The following is a 15,598-nucleotide window of genomic DNA, read 5'->3' as shown; positions in this document are numbered from 1 at the left end:
ATCAGCTTTGAGCCTCTTGGGTATGTCTGTATCAGCTTTGAGCCGTCTTGGGTATGTCTGTATCAGCTTTGAGTCGTCTTGGGTATGTCTGTATCAGCTTTGAGCCGTCTTGGGTATGTCTGTATTAGCTTTGAGTCGTCTTGGGTATGTCTGTATTAGCTTTGAGTCGTCTTGGGTATGTCTGTATCAGCTTTGGACATCTGGATTTGAGGATTTTCTCCCATTCTTCCTTGCATATTTTCTCAAGCTCTGTTAAAATTAGATGGGGAGTTGCGGTGAACAGCAATCTTCAAGTCTTTCCATATATTTTCAATGGTATTCAAGTCTGGGTTTTGGCTGTTCTGAAGCCATTCCAGTATTGCTTTGGCCCAATTTAAGGTTGTTTGAACTCTGAAGCAGGTTCTCATGATGGATTTGCCTGTATTTGGCTCCATTCATTGTTCCCTCTATCCTTACCAGTCTCCCAGTCCCTGGCACTGAAAAGCATCCCCATAGCATGATGCTGCCACCACCATGCTTCACGGTAGGGATGGTGTTAGACGGGTGATGAGCTGTGCCCGGTTTTCTCCAGACATAGCACAACATAGTTAAATGTTTGTCTCATCAGGCAACAGAATATTTTCAAATGGCTTTTTGCAAACTGCAGGTGTGCTGTCATGTGCCTTTTTCTCAGGAGTGCCTTCCGTCTGGCCACTCCTTAAAGCCCATATTGGTGAAGTGCTGTAGAGGCTGTGTCCTTCAAAGCAGGTTCTACCATCTCAGCCAAGGAACTCTGTAGTTCTGTCAGAGTGGTCATTGGTTTATTGGTCACCTCTCTGACCAAGGTCCTTCTTGCTCAGTTTGGTCGCACGGCCAGCTCTAGGCAGTCTGGGTAGTTCCATATTTTTTTAAATTTCCCAATAATGGAGACGACTGTGATCTTGGAACCACACACAAAATAGTTTTATACCCTTCCCCAGATATATGACTCATCACAATTCTATCTCTGAGATGTACAGACAGTTCCTTGGACTTCATGGTGTAGTTTCTGCACTGACAGAAACGTCCCCCTGTGGTAAATTCAATTGATTAGACATGATTTGGAAAGGCACACACCTGTCTATATAAGGTCCCATAGTTGACAGTGCATGTCAGAGCAAAAACCATACCACGATGAAGGAATTGTCCGTAGAGCTATGAGACAAGATTTTGTCGAGGCACAGATCTGGGGAAGGGTACCAAAACATTTCTGCAGCATTGAAGGTCCCCAAGAACACAGTGGCCTCCATCATTCTTAAATGGAAGCAGTTTGGAACCACCAATACTCTTCCTCGAACTGGCCGCTCGGCCAAACTGAGCAATCGGGGGAGTAGGTCCTTGGTCAGGAAGGTGACCAAGAACCCGATGGTCATTCTGACAGAGCTCCAGAGGTCCTCTGTGGAGATGGGAGAACCTTCCAGAAGGACAACCATCTCTGCAGCACTCCACCAATCAGGCCTTTATGGTAAAGTAGCCAGACAGAAGCCACACATGACAGCCCACTTGGAGTTTGCCAAATGGCACCTAAAGACTCAGACCATGAGAAACAAGATTCTCTGGTCTGATGAAACCAAGATTGAAAACATTGGCCTGCATACCAAGTTTCACATCTGGAGGAAACCTGGCACCATCCCTACGGTGAAGCATGGTGGTGGCAGCATCATGCTGTGGGGATGGTTTTCAGCAGCAGGGACTGGGAGACTAGTCAGGATCGAGGCAAAGATCAACGGAACAAAGTACAGAAAGATCCTTGATGAAAACCTGCTCCAGAGCGCCCAGGACCTCAGACTGGGATGAAGGTTCACCTTCCAACAGGACAACACAGGAGTGGCTTCGGGACAAGTCTCTGAATGTCTTTGAGTGGCCCAGCCAGAGCCCGGACTTGAACCCGATCGAACATCTCTGGAGAGACCTGAAAATAGCTGTGCAGCGACACTCCCCATCCGACCTGACAGAACTTGAGAGGATCTGCAGAGAAGAATGGGAGAAACTCCCCAAATACAGGTGTGCCAAGCTTGTAGCGTCATACTCAAGAAGACTCGAGGCTGTAATCGTTGCCAAAGGTGCTTCACTGAGTAAAGGGTCTGAATACTTATGTAAATGTGATATACATTTTATTTCTATAAAATAGCAAACATTTCTAAACTTGTTTTTGCTTTGTAATTATAGGGTTTTGTGTGTAGATTGAGGATATATATTTTTTTTTTAATCAATTTTAGAATCAGGCTGTAACGTAACAAAGTCAATGGATCTGAATACTTAGGCACTGTAGATAGATAGATTTGACATCATCCTGTCAATGCATGTATTTGGTCTTAAACCACTCAAAGGTTTCATACCAGACCCAAATCTGTAGCAGCGTGTTTATGATTTGATAATACTGTCTGTAGAGACACATTGCCAATACAAGTATGTAGCAGAAATGTACACTGTGTTCAGTCCCAAGAAGTCAATCTGAACTCCAAGAGAAGCTGAAAAAACACTTTTTGAGATGTACTATATTGTAATATTTTCATTAAATGAACACAAGTTCAACAACAAAAAAGTCCCAATTCCCCGTTATTTTACCAGGTAAGTTGACTGAAAACACATTCTCATTTACAGCAACGACCTGGGGAATAGTTACAGGGGAGAGGAGGGGTATGAATTAGCCAATTGTTACCTGGGGATGATTAGGTGACCGTGATGGTTTGAGGGACAGCTTGGGAACTTAGCCAAGACACCGGGGTTAACTTACGATAAGTGCCATGGGATCTTTAATGACCTCAGAGAGTCAGGACACCCGTTTAACGTCCCATCCGAAAGACGGCACCCTACACAGGGCTGTGTCAATCACTGCCCTGGGGGATTGGGATATTTTTTAGACCAGAGGAAAGAGTGCCTCCTACTGGCCCTCCAACACCACTTCCAGCAGCATCTGGCCTCCCATCCAGGGACCGACCAGGACCGACCCTGCTTAGCTTCAGAAGCAAGCCAGCAGTGATATGCAGGGTGGTATGCTGCTGGTATTTGCACCCTCCTCCAGGATAATGTACATTTTTGGAGAGTCACCACCCCTGGAAAGGGCTGTTCTGTGACACTACTTCCCAGTTGAATTTTCTGTTATTCCGGTTTCCAAACGCAGCTTTTGTTTCACCAAACTTTCACAGGCTCGACTCCCTCTCCTCTGACGGATCAGGGAATGTACGGCTTTTTGTAAGGAACTCTCAATCTCTTTCTTTTCTTCTTCTCCTACCTCCTTTCTCGCATCCACTCCCCCTTTACTTCCTGGTTTAGCTGCTCTATCCCTTTGTTTCTCCTCTGTCTCTCTCTTGTCCTCTCTCTCTCTCTCTCTCTCTCTCTCTCTCTCTCTCTCTCTCTCTCTCTCTCTCTCTCTTTCTCTCTCTTTCTCTCTCTCTCTTGTCCTCTCTCTCTCTCTCTCTCTCTCTCTCTCTCTCTCTCTCTCTCTTGTCCTCTCTCTCGTTCTATCTCTCTTGTCTTCTCTCTCTTTCTCTCTCTCTCTCTCTCTTTCTCTCTCTCTCTCTCTTGTCTCTCTTTGTTTTCTCGTGTATCACTACCCTGCTTCTCTCCCAGGCTTGGTCCAATATATGACACAATCTACAATATACTGTAGATATATGATCATATACTGGAGCTAGTCTCCCAGGTACCAGGCTGCTATGGTTACCCTGAGATCAGATAGATACACCACCCCTAACACGTCCCTGGCTGCCTTCCCCACACCACTGATAATAATAGACCTGTTTGTAGTCCCACACACTACCAGAGCCATATACACACATATGAGACAAGTAGAGATATGTGTGTATATATGGCTCTACCTGTGCGTGTGTGTGTATATGGATCTACCTTTGTGTGTGTGTGTGTATATATGGCTCTATGTGTGTGTGTGTGTGTGTGTGTGTGTGTGTGTGTGTGTGTGTGTGTGTGGCTCTACCTGTGTGTGTGTGTGTGTGTATGTATGGCTCTACCTGTGTGTGTGTGTGTGTGTGTGTGTGTGTGGCTCTACCTGTGTGTGTGTGTGTGTGTGTGTGTGTGTGTGTGTGTGTGTGTGTGTGTGTGTGTGTGTGTGTGTGTGTGTGTGTGTGTGTGTGTGTGTGTGTGGCTCTATCTGTGTGTGTGTGTGTGTGTGTGTGTGTGGCTCTACCTGTGTGTGTGTGTGTGTGTGTGTGTGTGTGTGTGTGTGTGTGTGTGTGTGTGTGTGTGTGTGTGTGTGTGTGGCTCTACCTGTGTGTGTGTGTGTGTGTGGCTCTACCTGTGTGTGTGTGGCTCTACCTGTGTGTGTGTGTGTGTGTGTGTGTGGCTCTACCTACCTGTGTGTATATATAGCTCTACCCACTACAATTCAATGTCTCCTCAAAATGTCTACCATAATGCTCTTGGACAAAGACATTTGCTCAGGATTATAGTAAACTCAGCAAAAAAAGAAACGTCCCTTTTTCAGGACCCTGTCTTTCAAAGATAATTCGTAAAAATCCAAATAACTTCACAGATCTTCATTGTAAAGAGTTTAAACACTGTTTCCCATGCTTGTTCAATGAACCATAAACAATTAATGAACATGCACCTGTGGAACTGTCGGTAAGACACTAACAGCTTACAGATGGTAGGCAATTAAGGTCAGTTATGAACACTTAGGACACTAAACAGGCCTTTCTACTGACTCTGAAAAACACCAAAAGAAAGATGCCCAGGTTCCCTGCTCATCTGTGTGAACGTGCCTTAGGCATGCTGCAAGGAGGCATGCTGCAAGGAGGCATGAGGACTGCAGATGTAGCCAGGGCAATAAATTGCAATGTTCGTACTGTGAGACGCCCAAGACAGCGCTACAGAGACAGGACGGACAGCTGATCGTCCTCGTAGTGGCAGACCACGTGTAACAACACCTGCACAGGATCGGTACATCCGAACATCACACCGGGTACAGGATGGCAACAACAACTGCCCGAGTTACACCAGGAACACACAATCCCTCCATCAGTGCTCAGACTGTCCGCAATAGGCTGAGAGAGGCTGGACTGAGGGCTTGTAGGCCTGTTGTAAGGCAGGTCCTCACCAGACATCACCGGCAACAACGTCGCCTATGGGCACAAACCCACCATCGCCGGACCAGACAGGACTGGCAAAAAGTGCTCTTCACTGACGAGTCGCGGTTTTGTTTCACCAGGGGTGATGGTCGGATTCGCGTTTATTTGTCGAAGGAATGAGCGTTACACCGAGGCCTGTACTCTGGAGCGGGATCGATTTGAAGGTGGAGGGTCCGTCATGGTCTGGGGCGGTGTGTCACAGCATCATCGGACTGAGCTTGTTGTCATTGCAGGCAATCTCAACGTTGTGCGTTACAGGGAAGACATCCTCCTCCCTCATGTGGTACCCTTCCTGCAGGCTCATCCTGACATGACCCTCCAGCATGACAATGCCACCAGCCATACTGCTCGTTCTGTGAGTGATTTCCTGCAAGACAGGAATGTCAGTGTTCTGCCATGGCCAGCGAAGAGCCCGGATCTCAATCCCATTAAGCACGTCTGGGACCTGTTGGATCGGAAGGTGAGGGCTAGGGCCATTCCCCCCCAGAAATGTCCGGGAACTTGCAGGTGCCTTGGTGGAAGAGTGGGGTAACATCTCACAGCAAGAACTGGCAAATCTGGTGCAGTCCATGAGGAGGAGAAGCACTGCAGTACTTAATGCAGCTGGTGGCCACATCAGATACTGACTGTTACTTTTTATTTTGACCCTCCCTTTGTTCAGGGACACATTTCAATTTCTGTCACATGTCTGTGGAACTTGTTCAGTTTATATCTCAGTTGTTGAATCTTATGTTCATACAAATATTTACACATGTTAAGTTTGCTGAAAATAAACGCAGTTGACAGTGAGAGGACGTTTCTTTTTTTGCTGAGTTTAGGTATAGTGTACGTCCAGTAGGATGCTTGTTTGTATGAAGGTAAGACGGCATGTTTAGGTCTACTCACTTTGTACCCTGGCCTGCCATAAGGTTGCCATAAGGTTGCCATAAGGTTGCCATAATGTTTTCCCCATTGCTGACTGTATTCTTCAACAGCGGCCCAGTTGAGAAAGGTTCCCCCCAAAAAGCCGGACGGAGAGATCAAGCCCTACTCACTGATGGAGAGAGAAGGTAGGCCACCGTTGACCTATGGACAGAACACATACAGGCTAAACCCTAATGGGCCAGTTTCCCAGTCCCAGATTAAGGCTAGTCCTCTTCTTATTCCAGGACTAGGCTTAACCTGTGTCCAGGAAAAACCAGGAAACCAGCCCATGTAGTAGTAGTTGGAACATACACTACATGACCAAAAGTATGTGGACACCTGCTCGTCAAACATCTCATTCTAAAATCATGAGCATTAATATGGAGTTGGTCCCCCATTTACTGCTGTAACAGCCTCCACTCTTCTGGGAAGGCTTTCCACTGCCAGATGGTGAAGCGTGATTCATCACTCCAGATAATGCGTTTCCACTCCTCCAGAGTGACGCTTGGCATTGCGCATGGTGATCTTATGCTTGTGTGCGGCTACTAGGCCATGGAAACCCATTTCATGAAGTTCCCAACAAACAGTTCTTGTGCTGACGTTGCTTCCAGAGGCAGTTTGGAATTCGGTAGTGAGTGTTACAACTGAGGACAGATGATTTTTATGCGCTACGCCACGTTGATGGCGCCACGCTGACGGCGCCACGCTGACGGCACCACGCTGACGGCACCACGCTGACGGCACCACGCTGACGGCACCACGCTGACGGTCCCACGCTGACGGTGCCACGCTGACGGTCCCACGCTGACGGCGCCACGCTGACGGCGCCACGCTGACGGCGCCACGCTGAGGGTCCCACGCTGACGGTCCCACGCTGACGGTCCCACGCTGACGGTCCCACGCTGACGGTGCCACGCTGACGGTGCCACGCTGACGGCGCAACGCTGACGGTCCCACGCTGACGGCGCCACGCTGACGGCGCCACGCTGACGGTCCCACGCTGACGGTGCCACGCTGACGGTGCCACGCTGACGGCGCCACGCTGACGGTCCCACGCTGACGGTCCCACGCTGACGGTGCCACGCTGACGGCGCCACGTTGACGGCGCCACGCTGACGGCCCCACGCTGACGGCGCCACGCTGACGGCCCCACGCTGACGGCGCCACGCTGACGGCGCCACGCTGACGGTGCCACGCTGACGGCGCCACGCTGACGGTCCCACGCTGACGGTACCACGCTGACGGTCCCACGCTGACGGTGCCACGTTGACGGTGCCACGCTGACGGTGCCACGCTGACGGTCCCACGCTGACGGAGCCACGTTGACGGTCCCACGCTGACGGTCCCACGCTGACGGTGCCACGTTGACGGCGCCACGCTGACGGCCCCACGCTGACGGCGCCACGCTGACGGCCCCACGCTGACGGCGCCACGCTGACGGCGCCACGCTGACGGCGCCACGCTGACGGCCCCACGCTGACGGTCCCACGCTGACGGTCCCACGCTGACGGTGCCACGCTGACGGTGCCACGCTGACGGTGCCACGCTGACGGTCCCACGCTGACGGAGCCACGTTGACGGAGCCACGTTGACGGTCCCACGCTGACGGTGCCACGCTGACGGTGCCACGCTGACGGTGCCACGCTGACGGTCCCACGCTGACGGAGCCACGTTGACGGAGCCACGTTGACGGTCCCACGCTGACGGTCCCACGCTGACGGTGCCACGTTGACGGTGCCACGTTGACGGTCCCACGCTGACGGTGCCACGCTGACGGTCCCACGCTGACGGTGACGGCCCCACGCTGACGGCGCCACGCTGACGGAGCCACGTTGACGGAGCCACGTTGACGGAGCCACGTTGACGGTGCCACGCTGACGGAGCCACGCTGACGGTGCCACGCTGACGGTGCCACGCTGACGGTGCCACGCTGACGGTGCCACGCTGACGGTGCCACGCTGACGGTCCCACGCTGACGGTGCCACGCTGACGGTGACACGCTGACGGTGCCACGCTGACGGCGCCACGTTGAAAGTCACTGAGCTCTTCAGTAAGGCCATTCTACTGCCAATGTTTCCGTATGGAGATTGCATGGCTGTGTGCTCGATTTTATTTTTTTATACGCCTGTCAGCAAACGGGTGTGGCTGAAATAGCCACTAATTTGAAGGGGTGTCCACATACTTTTGTATATATAGTGTAGCAGCGTTACATAATTTACGTTGTACTAAAATACAATACAGTACACTAAATACACTAAAATACAGTCACGACATCGTATGACAGCCCGATGAAGATACATAGTATTTTCTCTGGAGAGTAAACATCATTACTCTGAGAGATATTTCTCGCTTCGTTGCACCCGTTGTAAACACAGTGCTGTAGGGCGGTTGGCATCTGTGTGGCGTCTCTTCTGCCTGGTTAGGTCAGTTTAGTTTGAAAGCCACTGAGCCATTCACCAGGGGTAAGCATTGATAACAGCTCTGTAAACGTTAGGATGTACCGCTGATGATAAAATGTACTGTCGAACCTCTCTGTCCCAGTCACACTTCATAGTGTCTCTGTGCAGTTGATTGGTTTGTCTTCTGGCCTCAGTGAAATGTCAACATAGTTGGATAGAGTTTTATATAACCGTTGTTTATGAATGGAGCAGTGAGATTCACGAAGCCTTAATCAAAGATAGCCCTGTTTATGAGTGTCCGTCAGAGACACTAGTCAGGCTAGTGATGATGCACTGCACTGAGATCAGTTTGTGTTAGATTCTGAATAATGTGGTACTCTGTTTGACAGTCATCACTGTGTCTCCCCCTCTCCCTCGTGGTATTGTCTCCCCCTCTCCCTCGTGGTATTGTCTCCCCCATGGTATTGTCTCCCCCCTCTCCCTCGTGGTATTGTCTCCCCCTCTCCCTCATGGTATTGTCTCCCCCCTCTCCCTCGTGGTATTGTCTCTCCCTCATGGTATTGTCTCCCCCTCTCCCTCATGGTATTGTCTCCCCCTCTCCCTCGTGGTATTGTCTCTCCCTCATGGTATTGTCTCCCCCTCTCCCTCATGGTATTGTCTCCCTCATGGTATTGTCTCCCCCCTCTCCCTCATGGTATTGTCTCCCCCTCATGGTATTGTCTCCCCCTCTCCCTCATGGTATTGTCTCTCCCTCATGGTATTGTCTCTCCCTCGTGGTATTGTCTCTCCCTCATGGTATTGTCTCCCCCTCTCCCTCGTGGTATTGTCTCCCCCTCTCCCTCATGGTATTGTCTCTCCCTCGTGGTATTGTCTCCCCCCTCTCTCTCGTGGTATTGTCTCCCCCTCTCCCTCATGGTATTGTCTCTCCCTCATGGTATTGTCTCTCCCTCATGGTATTGTCTCCCCCTCATGGTATTGTCTCCCCCTCTCCCTCATGGTATTGTCTCCCCCTCTCCCTCGTGGTATTGTCTCCCCCATGGTATTGTCTCCCCCCTCTCCCTCGTGGTATTGTCTCCCCCTCTCCCTCATGGTATTGTCTCCCCCCTCTCCCTCGTGGTATTGTCTCTCCCTCATGGTATTGTCTCCCCCTCTCCCTCATGGTATTGTCTCCCCCTCTCCCTCGTGGTATTGTCTCTCCCTCATGGTATTGTCTCCCCCTCTCCCTCATGGTATTGTCTCCCTCATGGTATTGTCTCCCCCTCTCCCTCATGGTATTGTCTCCCCCTCATGGTATTGTCTCCCCCTCTCCCTCATGGTATTGTCTCTCCCTCATGGTATTGTCTCTCCCTCGTGGTATTGTCTCTCCCTCGTGGTATTGTCTCTCCCTCATGGTATTGTCTCCCCCTCTCCCTCGTGGTATTGTCTCCCCCTCTCCCTCATGGTATTGTCTCTCCCTCGTGGTATTGTCTCCCCCCTCTCTCTCGTGGTATTGTCTCCCCCTCTCCCTCATGGTATTGTCTCCCTCATGGTATTGTCTCTCCCTCTCCCTCATGGTATTGTCTCCCCCTCTCCCTCATGGTATTGTCTCCCCCTCTCCCTCATGGTATTGTCTCCCCCTCATGGTATTGTCTCCCCCTCATGGTATTGTCTCCCCCTCGTGGTATTGTCTCCCCCTCGTGGTATTGTCTCTCCCTCATGGTATTGTCTCCCCCTCATGGTATTGTCTCCCCCTCATGGTATTGTCTCTCCCTCGTGGTATTGTCTCCCCCCTCTCCCTCATGGTATTGTCTCTCCCTCATGGTATTGTCTCTCCCTCGTGGTATTGTCTCCCCCTCTCCCTCATGGTATTGTCTCCCCCTCATGGTATTGTCTCTCCCTCATGGTATTGTCTCTCCCTCGTGGTATTGTCTCCCCCTCTCCCTCATGGTATTGTCTCCCCCTCTCCCTCGTGGTTTTGTCTACAGCTGTGCGAGAGGAGCAGAGGGCTCTTCCCTGGCCTTTGTGTCGTCACGCGGCTCCTCCCCTTTCTCCCCCATTGTCGGTATCCTCCCCGTGCTCCCCAAGCAGGGGCCGCCAGCGTCCCGATCCGGCCCTGGCCCCGGCACCTGCCCCTGGGGGCAACAGGGGCCCGAACCCCCACCCTCCACTCATCAACAGCCTCAACTGCAGGGCAAAGCGCACCAGGTATGGTATTCCTGTGAATAGGTCCCGAAATATCCTGGTTTTCCAGGAATCTCGGTCGGAGTGATTCCTGATTCACGGGAATCAGGAGGGAATAAGCAGAGGGAATCATGCGACGTGGGAATTTTTGGGAACGTTGAGTGAAATTATCAACCCTACTTCTACTACTTGATTGAAAACTGTATGTAACTCAACCCAGGATTTGTGTGAGAGGTGTTACAGCAGTATAGCTGAATGCCAGTGTGTGTTCTATGCTGAGGGCCTGTCTGTGTCTCTGCCAGGGTTCGAAGGCTTGGCAGCGGGACACAGCATTCCTCTCTTTAAGAGTGTTGTTCCATGCTAAAGAGCCAGCCTCAGTGCACTGTGGTTGCATCCCAAATGGCACACTATTCTCGTTCTGCTATATAGGGAATAGTGTGTCATTTGGGACAGGACCCCTGGGTAAAGTGCCTTCTCTCTGATTCCAAGCCTCCTGCTCTCTCTCTCTCCTATCTAATTGTCCTGCGTGACCAGCTCTGCTCTCTCTGATTCCAAGCCTCCTGCTCTCTCTCCTATCTAATTGTCCTGCGTGACCAGCTCTGCTCTCTCTGATTCCAAGCCTCCTGCTCTCTCTCTCTCCTATCTAATTGTCCTGCGTGACCAGCTCTGCTCTCTCTGATTCCAAGCCTCCTGCTCTCTCTCCTATCTAATTGTCCTGCGTGACCAGCTCTGCTCTCTCTGATTCCAAGCCTCCTGCTCTCTCTCTCTCCTATCTAATTGAACTGCGTGACCAGCTCTGCTCTCTCTGATTCCAAGCCTCCTGCTCTCTCTCTCCTATCTAATTGTCCTGCGTGACCAGCTCTGCTCTCTCTGATTCCAAGCCTCCTGCTCTCTCTCTCTCCTATCTAATTGTCCTGCGTGACCAGCTCTGCTCTCTCTGATTCCAAGCCTCCTGCTCTCTCTCTCTCCTATCTAATTGTCCTGCGTGACCAGCTCTGCTCTCTCTCTCTGTGACCTGTCTTTCTAAACACTGTTTCTCTCCGTCTGTCTTTCTTTCTCTTGTTCTCTCGTTTGTGTACACCACCCCCTTTTATTTGATTTGTACACTCTCACAAATTCAATCATCTAATCCTTCTCCTTCCTCATCCCCCTCTCTCTGGCTCTGCCTCCTCCTCTCCATCCTTAACATGAGGACAGTTCCCTTAACCGATCACAGCTCAGCTTCCATTGACCACCTTTTGCTCCTTTTTAAAGGAAGGACTGTGGTTTTTAGCCTGTTAGCTAGCCTATGGCTGCATCCCAATTCTCCACCCTTCTCTTGAAGTGTGTACTTGCACACTTCCCGTCATGGATTTAACAATGGTGGAAACTCCACCCCCCCCTACCCCACCCGATGTTTACATCATTGTTAAATTCATGACGGGAAGTGTGCAAGTACACACTTAGTCAGAAGGGTTGACGATCAGGATGCAACCTACCAATCTGTCTGTCATGCCCAGGGAGTTTAGTATTATTTCAATAATTAATTTACTACGAAACAGAAGGGATATGACTCCCTATGTCTGTTAGAACTTGTTCAACCTTTCCTAGTTGTGCTGGTCGTCCCGTTGAGGGAGTTATGATGCTGCCTGTAACTTTTGCCTGCCGTTTTCTAGAAGAAGCTATTAAAACTTATCTCCCAACAAAATTAGAAAAGTGAGATTGATTTCTGTTCACCTGGTCCGCCATTTTAGAGCTTGTATTTCACTAATAGGTTGACCTTTAACCTACAATACTCTCATTAACAGTGTTACGAAGCCACTAAAATAATATGAACACTTTTGTCGTCATATTCATTATACAGCAGAATTTATTTATTATTATTATTTTTTTCTCACAATAGTCATTTTTTATATAAAACTTGACTTTTCACATTGTCATGAAAATATGTAGCCAATAAGAAACATGACCTATAATTTGATATTGACCAGAACATGGTTTTCCATCAGGCACTACTACTTCCCCTAACTCCTCCTCCATGACTCTAAGCATCTATTTTGGCATCACATGGTTATTGACCTTTTGTTATTGTTTGTATAATTTGTCAAGCATTATACATTTGTTTAGCTAATTATGTTTTCATTTTGTTATGTTGAATTCTGTTGCTTTTTCCTTTCAAACACAATTCTTCTCTTTGTCTTTTTCCTTGGCCCTATTTTACTACCCTGTTTCTGTCTCACTCCCTACCTCATTTCTCCCACATCATTCTCTGTGCCCTGTTCTCTCCTGTCACCTTGTCTTTTTTTCTTTACATTCCCTTGCTCTTCCTATCCTCTCTACCTTCCCTGCTCCATCGCCGTGGTAGCCAACAGGGCCTGGTTGCCAGGGACAACCTCTACAGCCGCCACGTCAACACCCGGGGATTTGGGCTGTTGTTGGCGCCACAGCCGAACACCTTCAAACTGCCAGGTAACCAGATTTGATTGGCTACGGGACGTGTGTAGTACACCGTAATAACACACCATTAAGAACTACGGTTGTATCTCAAAAGGCACCCTATTCCCGATATAGCACACTACTTTTGACCAGAGCCCTAGGGACCCTGGTTAAAAGTAGTGCACTACATAGGGAACAGGGTGCCATTTGGGACAAACTACATTACCCAGCATGCCCATGGGTGTACTGTGTGGTCCATTCTGACCTCTGACCTGTTAGTGTTGTGTTTCTCCTCAGGTTTGAGACCAGTGTTGAGAGACAGAGAGACTGACATAGGAGGACAGAGAGAGCCACCGAGACACAGAGACAGGTTTGACATCCAAGGAGTCCTGACTCACCCTCACATAGAAACACTGTTGGAAGGTTGTACATCTCACAAACTGTACATCATAAATGTATGTAGTGGATTGGAAAGGCATTGAATAGTGGGCGGATACAGATGAAAGCGTGACGTATAAACCTGAATTACAGAAGACCTGTGTTTGACAATTACCTTTTCTTTGTTCTCCCTCTCCGGCACACAAATGATTCATCTTCCTTCTTTACTCTCTCCGTTTCTCTATCGCCTCCATCATGGCTCTTCTTCTCTCTTCATCCCTCCGTCTCAACCTGTCCAGGTCCCTGCCTGTATACAGTGAGCTCCCTGAAGTATTGGGACAAATGACACATTTGTTGTTTTGCCTCTGTACTTCTGCACTTTGATTTGAAATGATATAATGACTATGAGGTTAAAGTGCAGACTGTCAGCTTCAATTTTATAGTATCTTCATCCATATCGGGTGAAATGTTTAGAAATTACAGCACTTTTTGAACAAAGTCCCCCCCCATTTTAGGTGACCAAAAGTATTGGGACAAATTCAGTTGTCTATTAATGTACAAAGTCAGTGTCCCAATCATTTTGGACCTCACCGTGTCTCTCCCACCTCCGCCCCTATCCAGGAAGGAGCCGCTCCGAGCCCAGAACACCATGATGACCACCAGAGAACCAGACAGACAGGCCGAGACGGAGACCAGGCTGCTGGAGAAGGGGCTCCGGATGGGGGTAGGGGGAGAGCCCTGGCCAGGGAGGGGTGGAGGAGAAGGAGGTGGGCCTCTGGAGGTGGCTGAGAGGGACAGAGGTAGAGGAGGAAGGTCCTGGGGAGGAGGACCCCTGGAGGTGGCTGAGAGGGACAGAGGTAGAGGAGGAAGGTCCTGGGGAGGAGGACCCCTGGAGGTGGCTGAGAGGGACAGAGGTAGAGGAGGAAGGTCCTGGGGAGGAGGACCCCTGGAGGTGGCTGAGAGGAACATGGGGACAGGAGGGTGGTCGTGGACGCTGGGAAAGAGCTGCTGTAACACAGCCCAGTGGGCCAGGCAGGAGTATAGAAACACCAGACCCTGGTGACGCAACATGGACAGACGGACAAACAGACGGATGATTAGGGATCAAGAGAAACTGGGGGAGAAAAGAGAGCCACAGATGAAGAGAATAGAGAGATAAAAGAGAAGAAAGCCAATCCTCCTCCACTTCCCTTCATCCCTCTTTCCTGATCACTAATTAGTGGTTGTATGTTTATAACAAGACAGAATGAGTGAGGGGTTTGGTTGGAACGCAACAATAGTCAGCCAGATGTCTCTTATCACTGAGTGTTTGGATCTGTCCCAAATGGCACCCTATTCCCTATTTAGTGCACTACTTTAGACCAGAGCCCAGGTCATAGGGTGCCATTTGGGATGGACATAGACAGTGTGAGAGTGTAACATGATGGGTTACAGCACAATGTTCAGAATGTAGCAGTGAATGGTGAAGCTTTACAGACCTCCTAAATCTGCAAAGGCAATGGAGCCATGCTTGAAATTCCATTAGACTTGAGTTTACCAGACATATTTTATGCCACTTTAATTCATTTTGTTTGAACTATTTCATTCAAATGTATTTTTTTTTTTTTTTTTTAATCTGAAGAGAAAGTATTATGCTATGAATGTCAATGTTTTTTTTCTATAAATAAATTGGCTACACAGACGATCACAGAAACGGACTTGTCCCTAATGTTGTTGGAATAGCATTCTGAGTTAGGTCTGTGTTATGTATTATAAATCACAATCAATGAACTGTTCAATCAAATCCCCGTCACAATAATAGTCTGTTGAACTAGCTGCAGCGCTCTCTACTGGCTGGGTCCAGTACTACCACTAAACCTCAGGCATGTCAGTACAAAACAGGGTTGTGTTCATTCGGCACAAAATGGAAGAACATTTTGAAAAACAGGGAATAACTACTTGGATTTATCCAATAAGAAATGGCGATTTTTGTTTTGTTTGAAAACGTTTTGCTACAGTGTGCCCTAATGACAGTAAACAGATTTCTATCATCACCAAAACATTGGTGCTCTGATGACATGTTAAACATGAAACTAGTCAGTACCCCGGTCAAGACAGGAACTCCTTTGAGATCTTTCATTTCTTCATCACTCCTAAATTACCAAATTGGAATGGCATGGCCCAATTAAAGTTCCCTTTTCTCGGGTTTGGAATTGCACGGCCCAATTAAAGTTCCCTTTCCTCGGGTTTGGAATGGCA

The 15,598-nt window shown here is 49.2% G+C and overlaps 1 protein-coding gene across 8 annotated transcripts in view; it reads left to right on the top strand.

Moving 5' to 3' along the window:
* LOC139559104 (alpha-tubulin N-acetyltransferase 1-like) overlaps window positions 1-15,053 on the top strand; it is a 49,649-nt gene extending 34,596 nt beyond the window's left edge. Inside the window, exons 8-13 of one of the 8 annotated variants that reach the window (XM_071374821.1) lie at window positions 3,168-3,213; window positions 6,080-6,154; window positions 10,372-10,591; window positions 12,912-13,015; window positions 13,280-13,352; window positions 13,982-15,053. In XM_071374821.1, the coding sequence (XP_071230922.1) occupies window positions 3,168-3,213; window positions 6,080-6,154; window positions 10,372-10,591; window positions 12,912-13,015; window positions 13,280-13,313 (479 nt within the window). In that variant the 3' untranslated portion in view covers window positions 13,314-13,352; window positions 13,982-15,053. Of the gene's footprint in view, window positions 1-3,167; window positions 3,214-6,079; window positions 6,155-10,371; window positions 10,592-11,764; window positions 12,255-12,911; window positions 13,016-13,279; window positions 13,596-13,659; window positions 13,877-13,981 lie in introns of those variants that run through there. The other 7 variants (XM_071374820.1, XM_071374822.1, XM_071374816.1 and 4 more) reach the window with 7 other exon arrangements.
* The last annotated feature ends 545 nt before the right edge of the window (window positions 15,054-15,598 follow it).

Source organism: Salvelinus alpinus, chromosome 29, assembly GCF_045679555.1.
Source record: "Salvelinus alpinus chromosome 29, SLU_Salpinus.1, whole genome shotgun sequence".
NCBI classification, from domain to species: Eukaryota; Metazoa; Chordata; class Actinopteri; order Salmoniformes; family Salmonidae; genus Salvelinus; species Salvelinus alpinus.
This window is presented reverse-complemented; position numbering and strand designations above follow the sequence as displayed.